This window comes from Gorilla gorilla, chromosome 5 (genome assembly GCF_029281585.2).
Source record: "Gorilla gorilla gorilla isolate KB3781 chromosome 5, NHGRI_mGorGor1-v2.1_pri, whole genome shotgun sequence".
Lineage (NCBI taxonomy): Eukaryota > Metazoa > Chordata > Mammalia > Primates > Hominidae > Gorilla > Gorilla gorilla.
Window position 1 is genome coordinate 141,739,633 of NC_073229.2, and position 27,125 is coordinate 141,766,757.

General features: G+C 36.1%; 1 protein-coding gene across 2 annotated transcripts in view; it reads right to left on the bottom strand.

Annotated features, from left to right (window-relative positions):
- Positions 1–9,833: 9,833 nt before the first annotated feature.
- GOPC (golgi associated PDZ and coiled-coil motif containing) overlaps positions 9,834–27,125 on the bottom strand; it is a 42,779-nt gene continuing 25,487 nt past the window's right edge. For both annotated transcript variants that reach the window (XM_004044594.3, XM_004044595.3), the window contains 6 exons: positions 24,731–24,906; positions 23,010–23,175; positions 20,404–20,499; positions 19,126–19,290; positions 16,412–16,592; positions 9,834–12,947 (listed from right to left, as the gene is read on the bottom strand). In XM_004044594.3, the coding sequence (XP_004044642.1) occupies positions 12,817–12,947; positions 16,412–16,592; positions 19,126–19,290; positions 20,404–20,499; positions 23,010–23,175; positions 24,731–24,906 (915 nt within the window). In that variant the 3' untranslated portion in view covers positions 9,834–12,816. The remainder of the gene's footprint in view (positions 12,948–16,411; positions 16,593–19,125; positions 19,291–20,403; positions 20,500–23,009; positions 23,176–24,730; positions 24,907–27,125) is intronic.

A 27,125-nucleotide genomic window follows, 5' to 3' on the forward strand; every position in this document is an offset into this window, starting at 1 on the left:
CACTTCTTAAATTTGTGGTTGAAACACATTTGCTATGACAAGCAAGACTATACTTACACAGGCTCCTGAAGCTTTGCTCTGGGTTTTATTGTTATTTAAATTTTCATTAACATTTATAATCAGCCTAGAAAATAGAAAGGATGTGAGAGATTGTTTTGTGTTTATTTTATACTGCTTTGGATTCTTAACATGAAATCACATCTGTAGGCACAACTGTATATACCATGAATAGCTACGAGGCCTTTCCCCACTCTGACCAGTCACAGCAGTCCAAGTGTGGCCACCGGGTTGACCTCACTATTCCTAAAATGCTTATCTTGCATTCATGCACGTACCAAATAGTTATTGAGGTTCTGAGAGCAGTGTTTACCCTGTACTTTCTTGAGTTGAAAGAGAATGCCCAGTCTCTCCCCCAGATCTGAGAGCAGTTGAATCCCTCCAATGAGAAGCTAGGGTGAATACAAACACCCCAACCTGTAAGTATTTCCTGCCCAAAACACAGCCCATGCAGTCACCCCATGCCACATTGCACACCCACCCACACTGCTGTGTTCACATCCCACTACAGATCCCCTGTCTCCCACTGATCTTGCTCCCAGCCTCTCCTTGTTCTGGGATAAATTCCCCTAGGGGCTTTAAAGGTTTTTATTTTGTCTTTGGTATTCTGCAATTTTACTACTATGTATTGAACTATGAATTTGTTTCTGTTCACATTGCTCAGGACTTGTGCCTCTTGAGTCTTAGGATTTATCAACTATGAAAATGATTAGCCCTTTTTTTTGGTTGTTTATTTTCTCCTGGAAATCCTATTGGATGCTCATTAGAGCTTCTCATCCTGTCTTTGATTCTGATACCTGAGTATTTCCATTTATTTATTTATTTATTTATTTATTTATTTATTTATTTATTTTTAGACAGAGTCTGGCTCTGTCACCCAGGCTGGACTGCAGTGGCACTGTCTCAGCTCACTGCAAACTCCGCCTCCCAGGTTCACACCATTCTGCTGCCTCAGCCTCCCGAGTAGCTAGGACTACAGGCGCCCACCACGAGGCCCAGCTAATTTTTTGTATTTTTAGTAGAGACGGGGTTTCACCGTGTTAGCCAGGATGGTCTGGATCTCCTGACCTCGTGATCTGCCAGCCTCGGCCTCCCAAAGTGCTGGGATTACAGGCGTGAGCCACCGCGCCCAGCTTCTCTTTATTTCTTAAGAGATTAGCTAGGCCTTGTGAAGAATTCTGATTTACTCGGTCTGACATTCCTGGGAATTCATAATAGACAGGTTTTCTTCTTATTAAGTCCGCCCTCTTGCTGGAATGATGCCTCCCCAACAGGTACAAGAAAGCATATTTATTAAAATAGCAGGCCAGGCACGGTGTCTCACACATCCCAGCACTTTAAGAGTCTGAGGCAGGTTGATAGCTTGAGCCCAGAAGTTCGGGGCCAACCTGGGCAATGTAGTGAGACCTCCTCTCTACAAAAAAAAAATTAAATTAGCCAGTTGTAGTGGTGCAAGCCTGTAGTCCTAGTTACTGGGGAGGCGGGAGGATCACTTGAGCCCAGAAGGTGGAGGTTGCAGTAAGCCAAGATCATGCCACGGCACTCCAGCCTGGGCAACAGAGCAAGACCATGTTTTTGTTGTTGTTGTTGTTGTTTTTAAAAAGAGAAAATAGCACAGGTTTAGAACCATATAGAACTTGGGTTTAACTGGAGATTTAATCTGTGTAACTATGTGATTACAAGCATATTACTGGTGCTTTCTAAATCTACTTCTTTATTCCCAGAGTGGAAATTATTATGAAAGGGCTGTTGTGCAGACTATATTATAGTGTTTTGTATACGTTAGATGATCAATCAATATTAGCTCATTTTCTCTCTGCCCAATCTGAAGTCATCCAACACCATTTGCCTTAGAGTCCTTTTTATTTTTCAAGTGAAGGCTGCCTGTCCTCCCAACAAATGCACTTAACTGTGGCACACACCCTCCTCCCAACAGACTACTTCCACATCCTTTTTTACTTTTTCACCACCATTCAAAGCTCTCCCTTTTTTTCTCACCTAGCTCTACCACCTTTTTCTTTTTGCTGTGACACCTAATATCTTCCAGGCCGCTTTTTTCCATTCATTGAGGACATTCACCTAATTCTAGGTCTTCTTCATTCCTCCTTTGTAATCATGCTAGAGAATGAAGTGCCCAACATGGTCATTTTTATGGTTTCTTGACTTCCACTCTAGTAACCTCCTTTCCATTTAAACCACTCCCACACATGTCCACATTCTTGTCATCAGCAAGAACCCCAGCACTGTAAACCTAATCTCCAGCAATTCTCTATCAGCTCAAAACCCCCTGAGTTCTTCAGCTTTCCACCTACTTAGTCACTGATCTCATTTAGATACCGAACCCTTAGATTCCATCATTTTCCTCTAGTTGCTAATCCTTTTGGGTTGCATTTCCTTCCCTATCCATCATTGAACTGTTTTGTCTCAGCATTTTCACTCCATTTTCTTTCCAGGAGCCCTGAACCGTGAGACCCCAACAACATAATTCCCCTTGAGAATACCATCTCTCTATCTTCATCACAGCAGCAGGGGAACATTGCAAAACTATTCACACTGTGGCTGTTTCAAAAGCTCGGTTTCCAGTTTACTGGGGGCCCATCACTCCTCAACGCTTTTATTTATCTTTGTTCCCTTTTTCCGTACCCCTTAGCAATTATTCCAAAGCAGTGCCACTTTTCACACTCTCCCTTACTCTGATCTTGCCACTTCCTTCACCTAAAAATAAAAGTCGTTAAAATCAGAACTAACTTCCTGCTGATTCCTCTTCTCACAAAACCTGTATCCACTTCATTCCTTTCCTCCTTCCTTCCTGTGTCAATGGAAAAAGTGTTATAAACCTTCACCTGTGATCTTAAATCCCACTGCCTTCCGCTTATCTCTTTGCTCCTATTATCCCTTTTTCCTTTATCTTCTTCCTTTCATTGGAGGTCTCCCCCTCAGCCTTTAAACTTCCTCAAATCTCTCCCAAGTATAAAGAATTCTCCCTTAATATACTAAGCCCTTCTAATTACCTGTTGTCTTTCTTCGAAGAGTGATCTCTTCTTGGAATTTTTGTATGCCTTATTTCCATTCATTCTTTTTCTAATGTAGTTTTTAGTCAGTTATATAGGTACACAAAACGTAGTATCCCTTTCCATTTGTTCAAGCCCCTTTTGCATCCTTTTAGGGGATTTTAAAGGGTGCTCACATAAGTACTGCACATTTTTTGTTTAATTTATACTTAGGTGTTTTTTTGTTGTTGCTGCCATTGTAAATTGTCCCCACCTCCTCTTTTATGTATCAAGAACTAGTATGGCCTAGTGGTAAAAAGCATGGATTCTGGGGCTTAGACTGCCTGGGCTCAGATTCTGCCTTAGTTGTGACCAAGAAGGACTTACTTTCTATGACTCCATTTCCTTATTTCTAAATGGAGATAATAATGGTATATACCTTATAGGGTTGTGGTGAAGATTACAAGGATTAATGTACATAAAACCCTTACAACAGTGTCTGACCCATGATAAGTGCCACGTGGTGTTAGCTATTATATGCAGCCTTCCTGTTTGATTTCTGTGACTAATTTGTATGCTGCTCCTTTACTAAATGTCCTTATTATTCCTAGTAGCTTTTAGTTGATTCTCTTAGGTTTTTCTGGAATTTGATCACGTTTGCAAATAGTGCTAGTGCTATCTCCTTTCCAATATTTATGTGTACATTTAATTCTATTGGCAATACTTCCAGTACCATATTAAATACTTCTAGTAGCTCCCACCTTAGCATGATGCTGGCTTTTAGGCAGAGATAGATTGATTATGTTGAGGTAAACTTTATTATGTTAAGAAAGCATCTATTTATTCCTTTTTTTCCTCCTCACAAGGAGTGTGCTTAATTTTGACCAAAGTCTTTTCAGCATCTATGGAAAATATGATTTTCCTCCATAGGACTCCTCCCTAGAGCCAGTCAGATGATTAATTACATAAATAGATGTCCCAATGTTAAACATCTGGTTATAGTATATGAATCCATTACTGTATTAAATTTGCATGGATAGGATTTTACTTAGGATTTTTACATTAATATTCATTTGTGGGCCAGGTGCAGTGGCTCATGCCTGTAATCCCAGCACTTTGGGAGGCTGAGGCGGGCGGATCATGAGGTCAAGAGATCGAGACTGTCCTGGCCAACATGGTGAAACCCTGTCTCTACTAAAAATATAAAAATTGGCCGGGAGTGGTGGCTTGTGCCTGTAGTCCCAGCTACTCGGCAGGCTGAGGCAGGAGAATCGCTTGAACTTGGGAGGCGGAGGTTGCAGTGAGCCGAGATAGAGTCACTGCACTCCAGCCTGGCAACAGAGCGAGACTCAGTTGCAAAAAAAAAAAAAAATCTTTTGTGAATCAGGGCTTTTCTTTCTTTGTGGCAATCTTGATCAGATATTATTAGCTTGACAGAAACAATTTAGAATTTTTCTTCCCTTTTTTGGTTCTCTTGCTAGGCATTAGAATTAGCTGTTGTTTAAACGTTTAGTAGCATTGCCCTGTGAAATCATGTATTTTGGTAATTTGTGGGGAGAGCGCTTTGACAATTTCTTCAATTTTTCCTATGGAAATTGGTTTGTTTAGATTTTAAAACTTCCTTGGGAACAGTTTTGGTAAATTACATTTTCCTAGAAAAGTTTTCAAATTTATTCCTAAAGAATTGAACAAAGTAGTCCATTATTATCCTTTTAGTTTTCTCTTTTATGGGTATTTCTCTCTTATTTCTTGTTTTGTATATTTGCATTTACTCCCTTTTTTCATGACTAGTTTAGTCAGCAGTTTGCCTTTTTCCTCTGAAAAATCAGGGTTTTTTTTTTGTAGTTACTTCTCCTGTTTCAGAAGCCAACAACCCATTTGTTACTACTGCCTTAGGCAGAGGTTAAAAATGCCCTCAACCATGGTGAACATGACAGTAGAGGGCACCTAGTGAGCATGACACATCCTCAAATGTCACAAAAGGACACAAATATCCTTGTTGCAGTATTGCTTCCGAAAGAATATGGGGACAGTATGCACACAAGCAAGAAATAACTTATTCCGTATTTGGTGGGGGCAGGGGAATGCTATAGTCTTGACGATCTAGAATTCTACTATGTAACTCTAGGAGTTCTCTCATTCTATAGTCACTCCACTACAGCCAAACAGTTTCTTGTGAAATTCAAACCCAGCACAATCATCATTTTTAGAAATCAAAACTGTATCAAGCCAAGGGTCCATCAAACCGTGCACCTTTTAAGAAAAATTTAGAAAAATTCTACTGCAGTTGGCAAGCATGGAAAAAATAAAAATAATTGTTGGAATAGGAGGACTGAAAGCTGACAATTTTATCTATATTTCCCCTTTCCTTCTTTGTGGCCTATTAAAGTACAATTAAGAGAGGGATTTGAGTCTTGGCTCAGACACTTAAATAGCTGTGTGACCCTGGGAAAATCAGCCTTCAATTTATTGATCTTCACAGGAGTATTTTATTTGATGAGTTTCAAAAAGCCTTACACCGCTAATAAAAGTAAAATTAATAATGCATCTGGAATCTGCTGCCCCCTGCTGGCAATTTACCAAATTGCAAATTCTACCTTTCCAACGCATAGACTCCAAGTTTTAGTGTCGGCCTATATTTTATCTAATTTTCCTTGTTATAGTCCATTACCTATCTTCCTTTTTTAAAATATATTTTTATCTTTATAGGTTTAGGGGGTAGAAGTGCAGGTTTCGTACATGCATATATTGCGTAGTGGTGGAGTTTGGGCTTTTAGTGTAACCATCACCTGAATACTGAACATTATACCCAATAGGTAATTTTTCAACCCTCACCCACCTCCCACCTTCCTATCTTCTGTAGTCTCCAATGTCTATTATTCCACTCTATATATGTCCATGTGTACCCTTTATTTAGCTCCCACTTATAAGTGAGAACATGTGGTAGTAAACTTTGTTTCTGAGTTAGTTCACTTAAGATAATGGTCTTCAGTTCCATCCATGTTGCTGCAAGACATGATTTCATTCTTTTTTTTCATGGCTGAATAGTATTCAATGGTATATATTTACCACATTTTCTTTATCCAGTCATCCATTGATGGACACTTAGGTTGATTCCATACATATCTTTGCTATTGTGAATACTGCTGTGATAAACATACGAGTGCCAGTATCTTTTCAATATAATTTCTTTCTTTCTTTGGGTATATGCCCAGTAGTGGGATTGCTGGATCAAATGGTAGTTCTATTTTTAGTTCTTTGAGAAATCTCTGTACTGTTTTCCGTAAAGGTTGTACTAATTTACATTCCCACCAACAGTGTAAGTGCTCCCTTTACTCTGTAGCCTCTCCAACATCTGTTTCTTGACTTTTTAATAATGGCCATTCTGATTGGTGTAAGATGATATCTCATTGTGGTTTTAATTTGCATTTCTCTGATTAGTGATGTTGAACTTTTTTTTTTATGTTTATCATCCACTTGTATGTTTTCTTTTGAAAAATCTGTTTTTTGCTCACTTTTTATCTTCTTACTTAGACGCCAGAGGTATTTCTTTTACAACCAAATGCCCTCTTAAAACTTTAAATCAAGCTTGTTGTTCAAATCTTCCTTCTTTCCTAATTTCCCTGAAAGTTTTGTTGCAATCTCCCACTATGATGATAGATTTAACATTGTAGTAAATTGGTTCTTTAAGAATTTAAGTAACCTTTATCCCTAATGGTTCTTTTTTTTTTTTTTATACTTTAAGTTTTAGGGTACATGTGCACATTGTGCAGGTTAGTTACATATGTATACATGTGCCTTGGTTTTTTTCTTAAAGTCTGTTTTTAAAAAATATAACTGTATCCATGTTCTTTTGGAGAAAATATGCCCAGTGTATTTTCTTTCTCCTTTCACTTTCAAATTTTTTATGTCCTTATGTTTTAGGTATGTTCCTTTTAAACAACATATTGCTGGATTTTTTCCAATTTAAATAAAATGTTTTCCAATTTCAGTTCTTTCTTTTAATAAGTTTACACCCTGATCAAGCACTCTCAAAAGTCAATTCTAGACTGGGCACGGTGGCTCATGCCTCTAATCCCAGCACTTTGGGAGGCGGGTGGATCACCTGAGGTCAGAAAGTTCAAGACCAGCCTGGCCAACATGGTGAAACCCCGTCTCTACTAAAAATACAAAAATTAGCCGGGCGTGGTGGCACGCTCCTGTAATCCCAGCTACTTGTGAGGCTGAGGCAGAAGAATCACTTGAACCCAGGAGATGGAAGTTGCAGTGAGCCAAGATTGCACCATTGCACTCCAGCCTGGGCAACAAGGGTGAAACTCCGTCTCAAAAAAAAATAATAATAATAAAAAATATAAAATTCAATTCTAGGAGTACTCCTTTGGCTTTTGCCAGAATGTGCTAGCTAATTCTTACACTTTTTGTGTAGTTTCTTTTCTCCTTTATCAGGCCCAGCACATCTCCCATCCTGGCTTTACTAGGATTTAGCCCTAGTTACAGGCCTGGCAGCAGACTAGGTAGGGGCAGGTATTGCCTTAGGGATGTGGTTAGTAGCAGCCTCTGTAACATCTTGGAGCATAGACAAGGTACAAGGTCTTATTAGAGAAGCGTGGGCTTCTTCTTAAGACCAACGGTCCAGTAGAGATTGCAAAGTCTCTCAGGTGCATCCATTCAGATCTCCCCATGGTTCTAGCTTTTCCTCACCAGGGCCTTGACTTTCACAAACTAGAAGAGGTTTCGCTGAACATTCAAGTGTCTGAAACTCAGCAACTCTTAACACTTAGGTGTTCAGCCTGAAGCTCAGCTGTTTCAATCCCTCCATTGTAGGAGGTAAGGCCTCCCTGGGGGCTGCCCCACCCCATCCATTTCTGTAGGTCATCAATACAATCCTGCTGTAACCGGCCAACTCTGCTTTTCTTGTAGATGTTGTTCTCCCCACATTTTTCAAATGTCTGCATCACTGACCCTCCTGGAGAGTTCCCCTCTCCATAAGCTACTATCTGTGTCCTGAGTCTCCAAAACTCTCCCCAAGTTGAGTGGTTTGCTAGGACTCATCAGACTAAGCAAAGCTTTATTCACAATTATGATTTATTACAGAGAATATAAAGCAAAATGAGGAAAGGGAAAAGGCATATGGGCAAAGTCCCAAGAAAATCAGGTACAAGCTCCAAGATTCATTTCCCAATGGAGTCACACAGGACATGCTTAATTCCTCTAGCAATAATGTGTAACAATACATCAAGTGTTGTCCACCTAGGAAGCTTGCCTGACTGAACCTAGGAGTCAAGGTTTTAGGGAAGTCAGTGTAGGTACCCTCTGCCTAGCATGTATCAAAATTCTAGATTCCCAGAGGAAAGTAAGTGTTCAACAAAAATCCTGTCGTTTGTACAAACACTTCAGGCACAGTAAACAACACTTACCAGCAAGGGGATAATGGGAATACTCCTGATATCCAAGTTGCTGGATGCTAGCCAAGGTCCAACCTTGCAAGCAGACCTAAAGACAACAGGTTCAGGCCTGTTCTGTTAACTCTTTTCTGCACACCATTTGTGAAATAGCCACTGAGCCATGATTTTGTGCCAACGACTAGATAAACTATACTTACCAACCAGATGTCATTGTCTTTACCCTTTGGATGGGTTCCTAATGCCCATCTTATTACCTGTTTCCTCAGATCTCACTCATGGTCACTTGTGTTAGTCTAGCCTCTCTAAGAAGCAGATGCCAACACCAAAAAGGGATCTGCTGTGCAACAGATTTATTAACGGCAATGCCAGTGAGGAAAAATAGGTAGGAAGCTGGAGTTGATTGGAGGCTGGAAGGCAATGAGATCACAATGGAGTTAAGACCCAAGGTGAATGAAAGGAGGAAGGAAGGTTGGGTGAAAGCAACTTGGACTACAATGTAATCCTAAGGGAGTTTGGCAAGACCATCATGGAGTGCTCCAGCTAAAGTTGAGGAGTCATCATATAATATCCCTGTCATAATCAGTCACTGACTGGCAGCAGCGTGGAGGAGCATAGCCTCACCATGTACACAGGGATGGATTTCAGACCACAGCAGCTGGGCCTTCAGTAAGCTATGCTCCCTCCTGCACGAGAACTGACAGATGCATTCTCATGGCTGCTGCCATGGTGGTTATAGCTCTCAAATCACACCTGAAAAAGGTTCATTATTGAACAAATATTCAGCACCAACAGTGCACGGTAATTTGCAATACTTTTAAAGTGTTTCTTTAAGGTTAGTTATAAAACCACCTAAAATAAAATACTGATTAACAATGAAAATACAAGTTCTCTTTAAAATTTCATAAACTGACCAAAAAAAAGTTCATAAATTGACCAATATCCTATGGGGTTGTATTCTGGGGAAAAGACTTCTTTTCAAATCACTTGGTGAATTGGGAGCTTAAATCAACACACGGAAAACATGTATGTATTAGCACTAAATCAAGGTTAGTCAGTGACAAAAATGTATTTCTAATGTTCATAACATTTCTAAATGTTCATAACTCAAGTAATTCATTTACAAGTATTTTCCAAAAATTATTTTACATATAACTTAGGAACTTCTAAATCATATATACTTAGATGTCAAAATGGAAGAATACCCTTTCAAATAGTATCTTAAATACAGTATTGATTTTCTAACTTTCATCAATGTTTTCCTCATAGATAACAACAGCTGGCAATATTTATAACACAAAATTAAGCCAAGTCCTTTGCACAGACTTTATGACATGTTGGTACAAATAACAGAACTACTAGAAATAAATAACAAGCCAAAATATTTAACATCAAGGAAACAAAATGTTTATTTAAAAAAATGAGATCAATATCATTTTAATGTAGAAGATGCCATCTTTATTTACAGGCTAATAAAAAAATATTAAACTCAACTAGATATAATACATTATCATAAATGCAATAGATTTGAGGCCAACCATAAGTGTAAGACTGGATAGATGGAATAGGGATTACATAATCAGGATGTCAAATACTGTGCATCTTACACATGAATCACATGAAACCTTTTTGTTTCTAAACATGAAAACAGCATAAGTCCACTGCGGTGGGGAAAAAAACAGCACCACAGACAAGCTGTGCTAACTTTCGATAGCTGTTGACTTGTAATTATCAAGACTCACAAAATTTTCATCTTTCTCAAATTTATTTTAACAATAGTCTCACCAGCAAAATGTTGCTTTTCCATCATATTCGTAACAGAGATACTGTAGAAGAGAATTTTAGAGGTTAAGTGTAAATATATACACGCACACATACAACCTTCACATTTTATTAAAATGTTTTCTCAACCATTCTGTTTCTGTATACATGTGTGTATTTCTCCTTCTGTCCCCTTCTCGATGAAATGGCTTTGCAACAGTTCCCTCCTTACTTGTTTGGTTTTGTCCTAGAAGTTTCAGGGACATATGAATTTCTTTCCTATAAATGTGAAAATATTAAAATTGGTTCTCAGTCCTTTGGAACTAATAACTAATTCTTAGTTCATCCCCCAAAACCATACATTCTAAAATGAACTTTTAACTAGCTACTTTCTAACACCGGACAGGAAGCTCACAGTAGCATCTGAGCAACGGTGCTCTCCCGTAGGCTTACAAACCATAGTGAAGCAGGAATGAAAAGGAAACTGACCTGTGGAGTTTTAAACTACCTGGAAACTTTTCATTCTATTTATCAGTCCTTAAAAGGAATTTATATCATGACAATCTCACACAATTCTTCAAATTACACAGTGACCTCATAAAAATTCCAACTTGAAGTTTTAAAAAACCACCTCTTCATACACTTATTCGGTAGTTCTTGAAAATCAAAGGGTTATAGCTTACATTTCCTAAGGATTCAGTCACAGCAGATAAAGGATGTTCTCTGAAAAAAATGCCATGGCCATTCCATCCCAGGCTGTGTTTTAAGAAGATAAGAATAACATGGTTTCATGTCACAGCAAAAAGGTTTTCAGGTCTGCTACAACGGACAATTTTTTTGACTAAATAAATACAGTGGCTAAAATCCAGTTTGCAGATCTCATGTCATGCATGGAAGGTATGTGTTTGGCATACAGGATTCATAAGGAAAAAACAAGTTGTTTTTTTTCTTTTAAGAGGCCTACCCTGTCAAGAGCAAACAATAACATGTAACTTGCTTATTCATTTGTACAATTAAATACTAGCTTTTGCTCAGAGACAATGCTATAAAGTATTTTAATGTCAGTAACAATATACACTACGAAGTGCACTTCCATTACAAATTAACATGGTGATATACAGATGAACACCACCACCCAAAACAAACCATAAATGAGCAACAGTTAAAACATTAAATTTATAAATAGCAAAACGACAAAATATATACATTTTGTAGATTTACCCTTGAACAAATATATAGTGTATCTGGGAAAGACAAAAAAAAATGTGTTTTATCACATAACATCTAAATACCAGAAATGAAGATACTGATAATATTCTAAAAGCCTTGTAGGCTTTCTCCCACTTAATATTCCTTTAACTGTACGTCCTTTAAAACAGTGATATTAGCAAAGCTATCACCTCTTTAATGCAATGTTGTGACTTTGCCTAGCAGGTTACAATGACCTGCAGAATATTAAATCAGAGAGGAGGCACTCCATGTTTAATCATGGGACAACAGACCTAACAAATTTATAAACCTGCATATGAAGAGAGCTTTAGTCAAACATAAACTGACATGAAAACCCAACCAAAACAATTACTGTATCAAAATGTCTTTATCTCATCTTGCCCACCTTTTAGATGACTGGAAATCATTTACTTAGAAAGAAAACAGCCGTTTGATTTGAATGTACTGTGTTTCATGACATGGTAATAAATCTGAACTTTTACTACCAGAAAAATTTGTCTTTAAGTGCCAGGACTATCACAAGACAAACTTTATGAACAACTCAAAATGTATAAAACTGTCTTTTGTGGACCCCAGAAAACAAGCATTTGAGGCTCAACATGAATGGGTAAATGCTCCAGTACCGCGCACACAGATCAACATAATTGAGAACAGATGTTTTACACTCATCTGCATTTCTTTTAAAAAAACAAAAAAAGTAAAATGTTTAGTAACTTTTGAGACTCTACTTCTAGTGCAGCATTGATTGATAAAAGACTGCTTAAAGAAAACTATTTCGTACTGCATTGAATAAAGCTGAAATGCAAACTCATTACAATAAATGATCATTAATAATTGGTTTAGATTTTAGGATGCACAATAAATTTTTTTTAAGTCTAAAGCCTTTCAGTTACAAAAATTAAGTCAAGCCTATATTTCTACAATTCGTTGAGTCAAGCTCTGTCTTCTGAAATACCACAGTTAACATTCTAGAATATAAAATATGAATTCACTTACTCTCTGTATTTTAAAGGGTACTCCTTATAAAATTCCAGTTAGCACTGTCCTCCTACTAAAGGGAAAAGGAACCAAGTAAAACAGTAGGGTTTCATTTGGTACTTAAGAGCCCAGTAATACCCCTTTGGGAAACACATGCTTTGGTGCTTACAAGTTCAAGAAAATCAAAATTGCTTTACATGCAATAGCTAATTATGGTCTACCACAGAAAACAGGGTGTTTTATGCATTGAGAATTGTTCACATGAAGCCCTGAGGTACCCGCCTTTCATTTAGGCAACAAACAGCCTCCCCTGATTTTGTAGTCTTTGTCACCATCTTCCCCAGTGCCCCAAATTCAGAATAGTCTGATTAACAATCTTGTCTGGAGATATGGTCAATTTAATAAGATTTTTTATGATACAGAGTGTGCAGATCATCTAATTTTGAAGCACCGTCATCTAGCGGAGTTTCACTTGCAGTGCCCAGGTCTCCATTTTCATGTGTGTCAGTTACTGCCTTCTTATTAAATCCTGAAAGAAAGGAGAAAAAAAAAGCAGATACTTTCTGGTTTAAAAAGTTAGTTTTGGTCAGGTGCAGTGGCTCATACCTGTAATCCCAGCACTTTGAGAGGCCAAGGTGGGTGGATAACCTGAGGTTAGGGGTTCGAGACCAGCCTGGCCAATGTGGTGAAACCCCGTCTCTATTAAAAATACAAAAATTAGCCGGGCATGGTGGCACATGCCTGTAATCCCAGCTATTTGGGAGACTGAGGCAGGAGAATCACTTGAAGCCAGGAAGCGGAGGTTGCAGTGAGCTGAGATCGTACCACCGCACTCCAGCCTGGGCGACAGAGTGAAACTCTGTCTCAATTAAAAAAATTAAAAAAAAAAAAGTTAGTTGTATAAGTTTATTGAGTGAAAAACAAAGGAATGCCCAAGTAATTAACATTAGTAATCTAAGGCAAAAATAATGCCTTATATTAATCAAATCAGTAATTCCTAACAGGGGAATTCTTCCCCCTTATGGCAGGTATCAAATATTGTACAGATTTAAAAATACTATATTGGGCTTATGTAAAAATTGTATTAAGTTTCCTATCAAGTTTTCCTTTCCTTTTTTTTTTTCTGAGACAGGGTCTCATTCTATTGCCCAGGCTGGATTGCAGTGGCATGATTACGGCTCACTGCTGCCTTGACCTCCTAGGCTCAAGCAATCCTCCCACCTTAGCCTCCTGAGTAGCTGGAGCTACAAGCATGTGCCACCATGTCCAGCTATATTTTAAAAATTTTTTTGAAGAGACAGGGTTCACCATGTTGCCCAGGTTGGTAACTCCTGGCCTCAAGCAATCCTCCTGCCTTGGCCTCCCAAAGTGCTGGAATTACAGGCATGAGCCACCATCAAGCTGTCTGTAAGACTTAGAAGTAATACATATAATTGTAAAATTCAGTCAATTCTGCTTATATAAATATCTACTGAACTGTGAATTATATTTTTATTTTTCATTGTTGCTTTCATATTACATTAACTTCAGTTAACTGAGGCATATACTAGTTAATTGCTTAAAATGTAATTTGTTGGCAAGATGATGTCTAGCTAAAATTTAAAACGAATTCTGATCATCTATAAAATAAATAATAGGCTTATAAATAAATAAGTGTTGACTATATCACCTATTTAGGTGATATATATATCTATAAAGTATAGACGTGTGAAACAATAACCAATAGATACTTTTTTTAAGTGAGTCAGTTAAAAGATATATACACACAAATTTTTAGTTATTTGAGTCACATTTTAAGTGTCTGCAATTTGCATAAGTGACAGAGAAGACTTCTAGCCTCAGTTACAAAAAAAGGAAGAGACAGGCTTTCTAATCCCGACAGAAAACAACAAGTGTGAAATACAATGAAACCATATGGAGAGCAGCCCAACAGTGTAAGGTTTTGACATACTGCCACAATAGTTTTGCTCAAGATGCACAGTGAAAACAGTAACTGCTACTGCTATCTTTGTGCAGACAGTTTACAACACACAAGTTTATCAAAAGTGCAACAGTTTATCAGTTCACCATAAAACTCCATGCCAGGAGTTCAACATTTTGGTCTCAGGAGGCCTTTATACTAAGCATTGAGGACTCCAAGAAGCTTCTGTTTATGTGGATTATAGCTACTGATGTTTCCCATATTAGTAGGTAAAACTGAAAAATCTAAAAAAAAAATTCATTTCTTTGTTAAAAATGACAATAAATCCAGAATGTTAATATAAATAACATTTGTCTAATGACAAATAACTCTATGTTCCAAACAAAAAAATTCTAGTTAGAAGAGTAGCATTATTTTACAATTTTACAAATCTCTTCAATGGCTTTGTAGATGACAGCTGTATTTTCATATATCTGCTTCCATTCAATCTGTTACAAGTATATGAAGAAAGTTCAGCCTCACACAGATATGTAGTTGCTAAATGGAAGAGTATTTTAACAGCCTTTTCAGATAACTGTCAGTATTGTTCTCTGATATTATACAAAAATTTGACAATGTGGAATTTGAAACCTTATCAGTGAACTTTTCACACTCTGTTATATTAAAATCCATTTGCCTATCTTGCATTTTGAATGGATCTTTCCCCATGCAAAATTTTATAACATCATTTACTGGTGATTTGAAAAATATTGGACCATGAAGTTATGTAGCAATTCCAAAAGTTGACACATTTCACTTTACTGTATCAAAAAATCACATTCATTAATATCATCATCAATCTCATCAGAAAAGCTTAAGTGTTAGGAAGCTGTCAAGCTCATGGTGATCAACGTATGTTTTACAAAGTTCTAACTTTCACTTGAGAGCTCACATTTTATCACTGGCAATAAATATTATCAGTTGTCTTTCCTGAAGTGATGGACTTTGTTCATTTTTAAGAAAATGACTTCCAAATAGTCCGAAAATCCATACTTTGTTAGTCATTCATTCAAGTAAAAATTGTCTTCCATGAAGAAAAATGGCTAGTTCAGTCACTTATGTACTTTCCCTTGAAACCAGCATCTTTGTTCAGTGTGCAGAGTAAGTGCTTTATGCATACTTCCCATCTCATCACAAAGAATATTAAAAAGACAGGTACTCAAAGGTCAATATTTAAAAATTAACTGTTACTGCCATTTCATCAAAGATATTTTTAAGCAAAATTGGTATCTTCTTCTTCTTCTTTTACTATGAATGGATGGCAAGGAAGAAAACAATGATTACTAGTACAGTTACTAGTATTAGCAACACTGCCTTGATTAGTGCTAAGGCACCAGCAGTTTCACCCCAATTGCTTTTGCATCAACCAGATACCATCAGTGCAAATATCAACATAGCAAAAAAAGACAAATGATGTCTTAGTATTATTATGAAAAGTTTTGACCTCATGAACTCTGCTAAAATATCTCAGAGAACCTCAGAGATCCACAGATCACAATTTGAGGACCACTGCTCTATGTAAAAGGAAGTGCTAGAGTTTTTCCTTAAAATATGTCTAAATGATAGCAAAGGAACTAAACCAAACATCCCCAAGATAATATAAGTTTATTCTAATAGCAATCATAAGGTGACAGTATACTTCATACTTATTCATAATTAGCTTAAAATTCATTGTGAGAGATGAATTTGCATCAAGACAGACAGACAATGTAGTCTACAAGATAGATCTACTCAAAATAGTATGTTGGTCTTTGTTTCAGAGTCTAGAAAAAATTTTATTTATTTTTCAAGGATCACTTGCAGTAGAGTAACTGGTAATGTACTTGTCTTAACAGTCCAAGATGAATATAGAAGAACATATATGGTAAATAAACTGTTAGCATAGTATACAATAAAACAATAAACAAGGGAAAGCTCTTCATTCCTTTGATTTCCTCACAAAACAGTTTTACTGAAGAAATTCTGAGGCCTTCACATTTTAAACATTTAATAATAATGAATATGTTAATAATAATTTTTAGAGTGATTTTTACCTTGTAATACTTTGATTTCCCCACTTGTGTCTTTGCAACTAGCACCAGGGTTACCACCTCCTTCTAACTCATCAAGGTACAAACGGTAACGATGTCCACTCTCATCTTCATACTCTACGTTTTCATCATCAGAATCCACTTCAGGAGCCACATAAACTACTTCAAATTCAATCTCTCCTCTCTAAAACAGGAAATGAAAATGAGAAAGTCAAGTTATTGTAATTGTAATTTAAAAAGGATTTCCAAATTCTTTGTGGGAAGGCTTAGGGGTAGAGAGATCTAAGAGATAGCTGATTTCCAGAAAATAAATAATAAAATTCTAGAATCTAAAGAGGTAGTAAGGCCATCATGTCTAGATCAGCCTCGTGAATCCTCTCTACAGTTCCTTTAAACATTATAGTAGCTCTTTCTACTGACCATAGTCTTTTTGCTAACAGATCTAAAATTTAAGAGGATGCTTAATTATTAAATTTATAGAATTTTGGAACAAGTATTCAGTTTTAAAGTTATTTGCTACTTTGTACTGCACACAGCAATTCAGCAAATACATCTAAATAGTCAGATATTAAATAAGGATATCATACAAACCTTTCCTTAACTAATTCAAGAAACCCCTACAAAATGATTTTTGTACACTGCCATAAGGATATCATATAAATCTTTTCTTAACTAATTCAAGAAACTCCTACAAAATGATTTTTTGTTTCTTATTCAATAGGTCTTGAGTAAGAACTTACACTGAGTACCAGACATAGACATAGTGTTAATCAAGGTATTCTGTCTCGTACTAATAGTAATTACTATATTTATATATTTACTATAAATTATAGCCTTCAATCCCCAGAATAATCCTATTATAGTCTCTTTTACATGAACGAGAAAGCTGAGTGAGTCCTGGAGAAAGCAGATAACTTTCCCTACATAATGAACAAGAATAAAGAAAAACAAAAGTTTGACTCTGAAGTCCTTAATCTTTATATTATGCTAGACTAACTGTGTAATATTTGTACTGTCATTCTTTAACAATGAAACATTCAAGTAAAACGTTACAGATCATGCCAGGCACAGTGGCTTACACCTGTAATCCCAGCACTTTGGGAGGCTGAGGCAGGTGGATCGCTTGAGCTCAGGAATTCGAGACCAGTCTGGGCAACATGGCAAAACCCATCTCTACAAAAAAAAAAAAAAAAATTAGCTGGCCATGGTGGCAGGCATCTGTGGTCTTAGCGACTCGGGGGGCTGAGGTCGGAGGATCTGTTTGAGCCTGGGAGGTTGAGGCTGCAGTGATCCGTGATTGTGCCACTGCACTCCAGCCTGGGTGACAAAGTGAGATCCTGGCTCCAAAAAAGAAAAAAAATGTTACAGATCGTTTTATGTTAAAAGAAAAATTTCCAAGCTATAATTGTCATTTAATAAGAGACTCCAACCTCTACATATAAGTGTGGTGTTGGCAATTCTGAAAACTATGGCTTGCCTTTGCTCAAAAGAAAACACGCCATTTTTGACTGCTACTCACTAAGTTAGTCTCTTTGGTGCTCTTCTTTCCCAGCAGTTTAAGGTTATACCTCAGAATTTTAATATGTGCTTAGTTAGCATTTCCTTAAAACTTATGGCTGCCCATTGATAGCTTCTTCACCATTTATCCCACTCTTTTGCTACTGGATGACAGTCAAGATGGATTGATAAAACACTAACTTAAGAGAATAGCGTAGCATTCTTAGATCTCTCTTGTCAGCTAATGCTTTAAAAATACCATTTTGCAGAAAGAGACAGATGATGCAGTGGTCTTCAGCAAAGTTTTAGATGACAGAATTAGATCTGTGAGTAGCTGTCATGGAGACACAGATTTCAGGCTTAATATGAGAAAAAGCTTTCTAAAAATCAGTACTGTATAACAATGGAATGGACTGGTTGATATCAGCAAGTCTTCTCTGTAATATAATTATTGAAGTAGTGATGTTGCAAAGATTTATGCATCATATAGAATTGAACCAATGAACAATATTCACTTTCAACTCTGAGATTCAATTCTACAGAGGCATACCACACTGATAATCCAAGAAACATCTCAATGTACTACCAATGCCTCTAATTCCCTCAACTCTATTCTTGAAAGAAATAAACAAAATAAAACAACATTTTAAGTACAACTGTATGACAAATATGACTCCTGAGTATGAATCTCAATTCTATAATTTATTTGCTCGGCAACTTTGAGTAAATCCTTTCATCTCTAAGAACTTTAGTTTACTCATTTTAAGAGAGTTGGGCTAGTTTCTATGTGTGATTTCAATTTTAATATTCCATGACTAAAATCAATCTACTTCTAGCACTGTCTTTTCTGTAATACCTTATATATAGTGTTCTAGGCATTAAGGATGTTGTTTTTTCAGTCTCAGGTCCTGTTCTAAGTACTTTATATGTATTAACATACTTAATCCTCACAGCTTTCCTTCAATCCTTCCCACACAGGTGAGGACACTGAGGGACAGAGGACTTAAGTAACTTGCTCAAAGTTATTAAGTAAACAAAATGGAATGGTCCATTTTCAGTAAATCTGACTGAATGTCATCTATAAAAGCATTAAATCAAAGGAAACAAGAACTATGTGTAAACACTTTACTACTTTAGAAACTTCGTAGGGAAGTATACAGTGTTCAATAGATTCATAACCAATTGATAGATCCAGTTCTAATTATATGAAGGGAATTTACCTGCTGAGAAAGAATAGTTACAGCTTCTTTATGCTTTGTGTCCCTTAGGTTAACTCCGTTGACTGCCAAAATAGCATCCCCAACGTGCAGCCCTCCGCATCTATCAGCAGGTTGCCCCGGATGGATCTCAGAGATGAGGATTGGAACACCATGTTCTTTCCCACCCTAACAACAACAAAGGGCAGTAAATTAAAGTACTCTTTGTAAGGTACAGTTACCGATTAATCTAGAGATAAAATATTTTCTTAAAAATATATTTCATTAAACACCTATGCTGTCTCTATAAATGCTGGGTAAAATTTTATTTGCTACTTAAGTAATGGTAAAAATTATCAAAGAGTATTGAACAGAAATTGGCTAAATTCTTAAACTAAAAAAAACTTATGTGTTAGTACTCCATAGCACCATTACATTTTATCAAGTCTAAATCACTACGAATGACAAGACCAATTATTTTAGGTGCCACAAAAATAATTTTAAGATTATAAGATAAATTTCAATTTCAGAGAAGTTAAAATATGAAAATATATGCAATGTAGAATTGAAAAAAATGCAGTATTTGGTACCTATCACTCTCTAGCTTATATCATTGTTGCGTGTGTGTAGGGGTGTGTGTGTGTCTTATTTGTCCTGCTAAAATGTATGCTCTTTGAAGGCAGCACATTAAAAAAGGTAAGTATTCAAGAAATATAGATTAGATGAGCTTTTTAAGAAACATTTCTACATTAAGCAATACTAAAAAAACAAATGATCTTGCTCAGTGCCTAAGTATTACCCAATGAAAATTAAAGCCACCTTATTCATTAAAGCACTGAGATGACAACAAAATGACTCCTAAAGGCATCGAATTTAAAAAAAGAATATATAACATTTGGACCCAAGAGCCAGTGAAATCTGACAGCTAATAAATGAGGCAAGAGAAAGATACACATACTCTGAGAGAGAACAATACAATCTGAAGCCATTTAACATAGAAGAAAACAGCCACGTCTATTCCCAAGGGCTCCTAGAGGCATCACAGTATATGGCACAGAACTATTAAGTGAATCATAATAAAAATGTTAAACTATGCTTACTAAAGGTACACTTAATAGTTGCTAGGAATATTTATTTCTTAAAAAAATATTTACACAAAAGCAAACATTTATCCCCATGGGGATAAATTTTAGTTATTTAAAAAATATATCCAGAATATTCTGTTCCCCAGTGATGTCCAACAAAGGAGCATGATTATACTAGACAACTGTAGAAAATGATACTGGAAGTACTACTTCTTACTGTAATTGAAATGCCAAGGCCTTCATGATCTTCCTTAAGGAGGAGAACTTTTCTAATTGGACCAACACCTTGGCTTTTCTTTAGGGAATCTTGATCCTTATTGGGAGGAAAAAAGAAGAAAAAGTAGTATCATTTAAGTAGCATACCAAACAGAGTAAACTCATACTATATAACTTGCTTTTAGAAATCTGTATTAACTTCCCGGAATGGATAAACAGTATAGGGTTAAGAAAGTAACAGATAAAATGGAAAAATGAAAATAGCTATTCTGTTGATGCAAAATTTATAGATGATGTTCTCACCCTTTTGCCAATAATGTTTAAAATATTGATACATTTCTTTTTAAATTGTAGGGCATTATGAAAGAAATGATTTCCAGGAATTAATTGAGGATCAAATATCCTCAAAAAATAAAAGTGTCTATCTTCACTGGATATCTTTAAGATATGCATTCATTTTAGCTGAGTTGTAGAGTTGAAAAACAAATTTCCAATTGGACCATTAATTACTTATACATTCCTTGGTGCTCTGGAGTCTACCTCTTAAATAAAGGGCCTTAATCCACTAATAATCTTTTCTCTGGTACCCTTACTCTTTCTGTCTCTACTAAGCTGTTTTCCTACTCAGCAGATAAATGAATCACAAGCCTCTTCCAGTTTTAAAATACTGATCATGTGCAAATGCAAAACAAAACAAAAAACCTTTCAATCCTTCACTATCTTCCTTAGCAACTACCATCCTCCCCCTTTCCTTAACCTCTACACGAAGTTCATCCTCATCATATCTACTTCCTTGCCACTCACATTCAGTCCTCTGGTCTCTGTAATTAGAGTTTTGCCCCTACATGCACAACTGGAATTTTCTTTTCTGTGGTCACCAGTAATCAATATTGTTACACACAATTAACACTTTTTGTCACTATCCTACTTCAAACTTGCAGAAAGTTGATACTGTTCATCAACCCCTCCTTGAAACCCACTCTTTCCGTTAGTTTTTATTACACTACTTTCCTAGATGGCCTGTATCTGACAGCTCCATCCCAGGCTCCTTCCTTTAGTGATCCTTTTCCTTCTCCCACTCCATAAGTTTCTATCCTTGGCCTCCTATTCTTTTTACTACATATATACTTTATATATACATATATACTTGGAACAGGCTTAATCAGTTCCAAGGTTTCAAGTATAATAGAAGCATAGTTTCCCTAATATTTCTTCAAATCAGATTTCTCTCCTGAAATCCAGAGTCATATGTCCAGTTGGATGTATCTTGGACATCCCATTGTCACCTCAAACACTACTTGTCTAAAACTGATCTCATCATCTTTTCCCCAAATCCTTCCTTTTCTTCTATTTCCCTTCCCAGTGAATGCCAGATCTCACTCAGTTGCTCAAACTAAAAGCCCAGACTCTTCTTTTTCACTATTTAACCAAAAGCAGTTAGTCACCAATCAAGCCCTCCTGATTATAATCCTCTCAAATCTGTCCTTCTTCTTAAATGCTACTTCTCCTGACCTCATCACTTTCTCCTTGGATGACCATAGTATCTTTCTAATATATCTCCTTGACTCCAACTTGGTCCTCTTCACTATACCAAAATAACTATTAAAAATGTAAATTTTATGAAGTCTGCCATTTTATTTAAAACTTCCATGATTATCAGGTTAAAGTTAAAATTCCTCTCTTTAGTATAAAATAATTTCTATAATCCAGCCACTACCTAAAACCCCAACCTCATATTTAGCTAATTTAACAAGCATGCTTTTATCACTCAGACACATCTGATACAAACTACTTTGTCTTCCTCCTAACCGCTCCATTTCCCAAATCTACTGGACCTAGAAGTTAATGGGAACCACCAGTGTCCTAGAAAACAATGGCATAAGTGCTTATCGCTATCCCCACTTCTCTTCCACCAACTCTATTTACATACCAATTCTTCTTACAAAAATCTTTGCAGAGGCAACAAACTATTTTACTATTTAAGGCCATACATTATCTGGTACTAAGATATGTGAACCCTTGGGAGACATGCTTTCATATATTAAGGTCTATATTATCAAGCAGCTGTTATGATAAAATTTAATAAAGATTTATCCAGATAGAAGCTTTTATATAATGGTGGCTACAGAAGCAGACAACTGGCTACAGATCTCAAATTCTACCTTAATCCAAGACCAAACAGGTCTAAACGTTAGTTCAGAATCTACATTTGGATTCAGTTACTAAAAGTTCCCTTAAAGAACTACCCCAAAATATTTGCCAAATTATCAATATGACCACACACTCTAAGCTAAGATTAAAACAAATTCAAGCATGCCCAATCATGATCCAGGAAAAACTGGAAATATGATCCAACATACTAGCAATATGCATTTGCTAACAATGGCTCACTGTCTGCAGCACTCTTAGGGCATTAGTAAGTCTGTGAAGAGCTACTAAAATTTCTACGGGTGTTGAAACTTCATCTACTTTGAATAAGTTGAATCCCATTTTCACTTTTAAATAAAGGTTTCAAACAATACTAGAATAAAGGAAAGAATGGAAAGCAACTGTGATTAAAGAAAGAAAGAAGAGGCTGGGTGGGAAGCAGCAGCAAAGCAAACATACATGGCCTGGTGGTGCTTGCATTGGTCGTTTCAAGTCATTACGTCCTCTGCAGGCTCGGATCACAGTTTTGTGACGATGCAAATGTATTTCAGCTTCTAATTGGTTCCAAAGCTTATCATGAGCAGGTCCCTTCATATCTCGTCCTAGCAACTGTATCTGTTGGACCCTTCATATTGGGAAAAGAGTACATTGATTTTTCATTATATTCACTATAGTGAGAATTCAGGAAAATTACTGAACATAAGTAGCTTTTGCATGAATCTCAAATTAGTGATAAAACTAATACTCAGGAACTTCTTGATGTCTCTCAGATATAAAAAAAATATGAAAACTCTGAAAAGAACAGGTATCTTCAAGGGAAAAACCAGTAAAAAAATTTTTTAAAGGAATTAATGTGAACTCCTTTAGTCATATACTTAATTCAAATAAATCTAAAAAAAATTTATGAGATTAATGTCAATCTATTTTATGTCTTGCATGCAAAGTCACTGAACTCAGATACTATTAAATGTTAGCTTTTAGATGAGATAAATGGACAAAAATATTTCTTCTAATTAGAGTTTCTTTTCACAAAATGATTATTTTAAATGTGGTTAAAAGCTACTAGAACCAGCCAGGGCAACAAGGCAAAACCTTAACAATTAACCGGGCATGGTGGCGTGCCTGTGGTCTCAGCTACTTGGAAGGCTGAGGTGGGAGGATCACTTGAGCCTGAAAGGTGGATGCTGCAGCGAGCCAACGTTGCACCACTGCACTCCAACCTGAACGACAGAGTGAGACCCCATCTCACAAAATTAAAAAAAAAAAAAAAAAAGTTACTAGAAAATTTGTACTTCAAGATGATATAAATTATTTTTTCTTTGTTCCATGTTTTTAATGTGACATTAAAAGAATATGCACAAAATGATTCAGTACTAATAAGTCACCAAAGTTTGTTAATAATTTACTTAATAAATACAAACAGAATTCTGTGTATGATTATGATAAAATCATTGTCATTAACTAAATACCAACACGTTTTTTTGAAGGGCAAGAAAGACTGGGTTTCAGTGATCATAAAAAGAATTCCTTATGGAAGTTCTGCTATGCATGTGAATATCGGCTGTACGGGTCTCAAGGCACAAAATAGTTGAAAAGTGCTGCTCTACAGAGTTGTTAGCATTTCACAGTAAGATACTATCAGTGTTTGTGTGTGTAAACTAAACATATTTAGTATGGATAACTAGATCTGCGATACATAATGCTGTCAGTATTAATTTAACAACAGTAAGTTAAAACCAACTGTAAAATAATTCTGAGGAAAAAGATTAATGCTTCATTTACCATAAGAAAAAAGAGTAGGCCAGGTGCGGTGGCTCACACCTGTAATCCCAGCACTTTGGGAGGCCAAGGTGGATGGATCACAAGGTCAGGAGTTTGAGACCAGCCTGGCCAACATGGTGAAACCCCATCTCTACTAAAAATACAAAATTTAGCTGGCCACGGTGGCAGGCACCTGTAATCCCAGCTACTCAGGAGGCTGAGGTAGGAGAATCGCTTGAACCCAGGAGGCAGAGGTTGTAGTGAGCAGAGATCATGCCACTGCACTCCAGCCTGGGTAACAGAGCAAGACTCCGTCTCAAAAAAATAAAAAAAAAAAAAAAAAGAAAGATGTAAGAGTCAACCTCATTAAATATCCAATTTGTCACTTAAGAGTACAATAATACCCATTTTTTACACACCTTCCTGCCAGTTCCTTATCCAAGTACTTGGCAGCTAGTCTCGCCCCATATACTTCAGCCTGGAGAACAGCTATATGTCTACGAAGGGCTTCATTCTCTTTTCTCAACAATTTCACTTCAGCTTCAAGTTGTGCTTCTTTCATTTTTTCTTTTTTGTTTGCCTCAAGCTCTCTTTCCTATGTAATTTTTAAAAGCATATAATTTAATGAAAATAAAAACTCTTTAGCACTAGACCATGTTCCTGAAAATGCACAAAAGCCTACAGTTCAACAATGTATCATCTCTATAAAATGGAACACAAAGATCTGGATGTAGTTATTTTGAACCAGTACCATAACATCTTGGAACTACTTCTAGATAAAATAATTGCACGCCATGGGTTACCCTGATATGGAGTATAGTAAGAAAAGTAGTCTACTCTAAGCTCATGTTATCACATATTAGTAAAAGTGGCTTCAGTGGATAGTTGAATCTGCTATTTACTTCTAAAACTGACTTAGAAAACTGGACTAATAAAAAAATAATCATTTTGGTGGTTGTTCCCAAACATTTAATTAACTTTAATGCAACAAGTCTATAAAGTAGACTTGTCAGAACTTGCATATACACTTTATAGCTAATTTATCTTGGAGGACCACAAGAAACTTATAACACACACACACACAAAACTATATGGCCAGATAAAACCCTTTTGAGAGTTAAATAAGGACCCCAATAGACATTTTAACTGTTATTTATAGATCAAAAAAACCACGTAAACACTGAAAACTTGCATTTATCCTGAGCAGAACTGCTTTTACAGAATCCACAAATCCTATGAAAACATGGTTACATTTGTTCACAATATGTGGAAGACATTATTCCCTATACCCCCTTTGTCCCTTTTGTGAGGACGTAAATAAAAACCTACCTTAGCACCAGAGAAATTGTTTCTCTTGAGGAAATGATGAATAGTATTGTTTCTATTGTATGGGCACTGATTATTTTACATAATTATTTCCCTTTTTATTCTGGATATTGAGAAGCTAAGAAACAAATTTAAGCAAATTTTCAGCAATTCATGGAACATATTTTGGTACTAATTTAATGTGCCTCCTTTGGTCTACTGTTTTGAACAACATCAAAATAGATATATTTGAAGACTAGTCAATAAATACGATAATCCTTAAAAAATATATATTTACATATACACAACACACACACAAACTAAAATTAATGACAACTACTAAATGCTAGATATATTTATCACTTCTTTGATTAAAAATATTTGTTATATATATGACAAACAGATGAAAGATTAGCAGACTCAATTTCTGGGAAAAAAAAGATTAGAACGTAATTTCTACATACTGGTTTTAAAGGATTCGAAAAACTCAATCTAGAATCCTCCTTTTAACATAATTTTGGAATTATTAAAATCTTTATTTCAGAACCTATGTCCTAAAAGGGCAAGTATCTGTTTCAAAAGAAACCAGTTTGGAGATACAAACAAAAATCTTTCTTATGACATGTTAAAGTTGATGCAACTTTTGAAAGAGCATTCCTAGACCAAGATTTCTTTGGCTTATGGGCTAAATAAACTTTATGTTGACGATTACCTACTTTCAATTACTTTAATGAGCTATTTATACTACATTAATGAAATGTGGGAGACATACTAAGCTACCACTCACTGGGGTTTTAATGATTCAAATCCCTAATGAATCTGACAAACTCTTGGGCCCGAAATTAACAGAGGTAAGCAAGAATAAGATGAAGGAAACTGAAGTTAACCATTTCTAGATTTCCAGAAAAAAATTTTCTTGGTTCTTAGTTAACCTGTTTGTTACTAGGTAACACCCAAGATGTTCATTTTACATTTAGATACCAAAGATTATATCTTCAAAAGAGGTAAAGCCATAAGACAAATTGGAACTTGATTAGGTTGGGGTAATGAGAAAAATATTAAAAATGTATTGTTATTTTCTAAAATAACTTCTGCTAAAGCATTTCAAAATTCAATTGTTTCAAAGGCCATACGATTATTCTCAAGACTCTTGAAAAGTTGTAACACATGCAGTAGATGAAGAAGAAACCAACATGCACATTCTTTTCTGGAAATAATTTCAAATAGAAACTTAAGGGGGTTAAAAACTAAGCCTGCTTGATATATCTTCAATACCCTAAAGTGGGAAAACCAATTGCTCTTTGAAGTAGAGGTATGAGCAAGCTACAAGGCTCAAAAATTGTCAAAAATGGACAGGCTCTGCAAATAATGGCTATAAATCACTAACAAAAGAAAAATGTTTAACAACATGCAGTGAGAAAAGAGCAATGGGCCATCCACTGAACTTTTCAGGTACTGGAACATTAAAAAATTGCCATCATTAATGCTATTTTCAAATACAATGAGTGA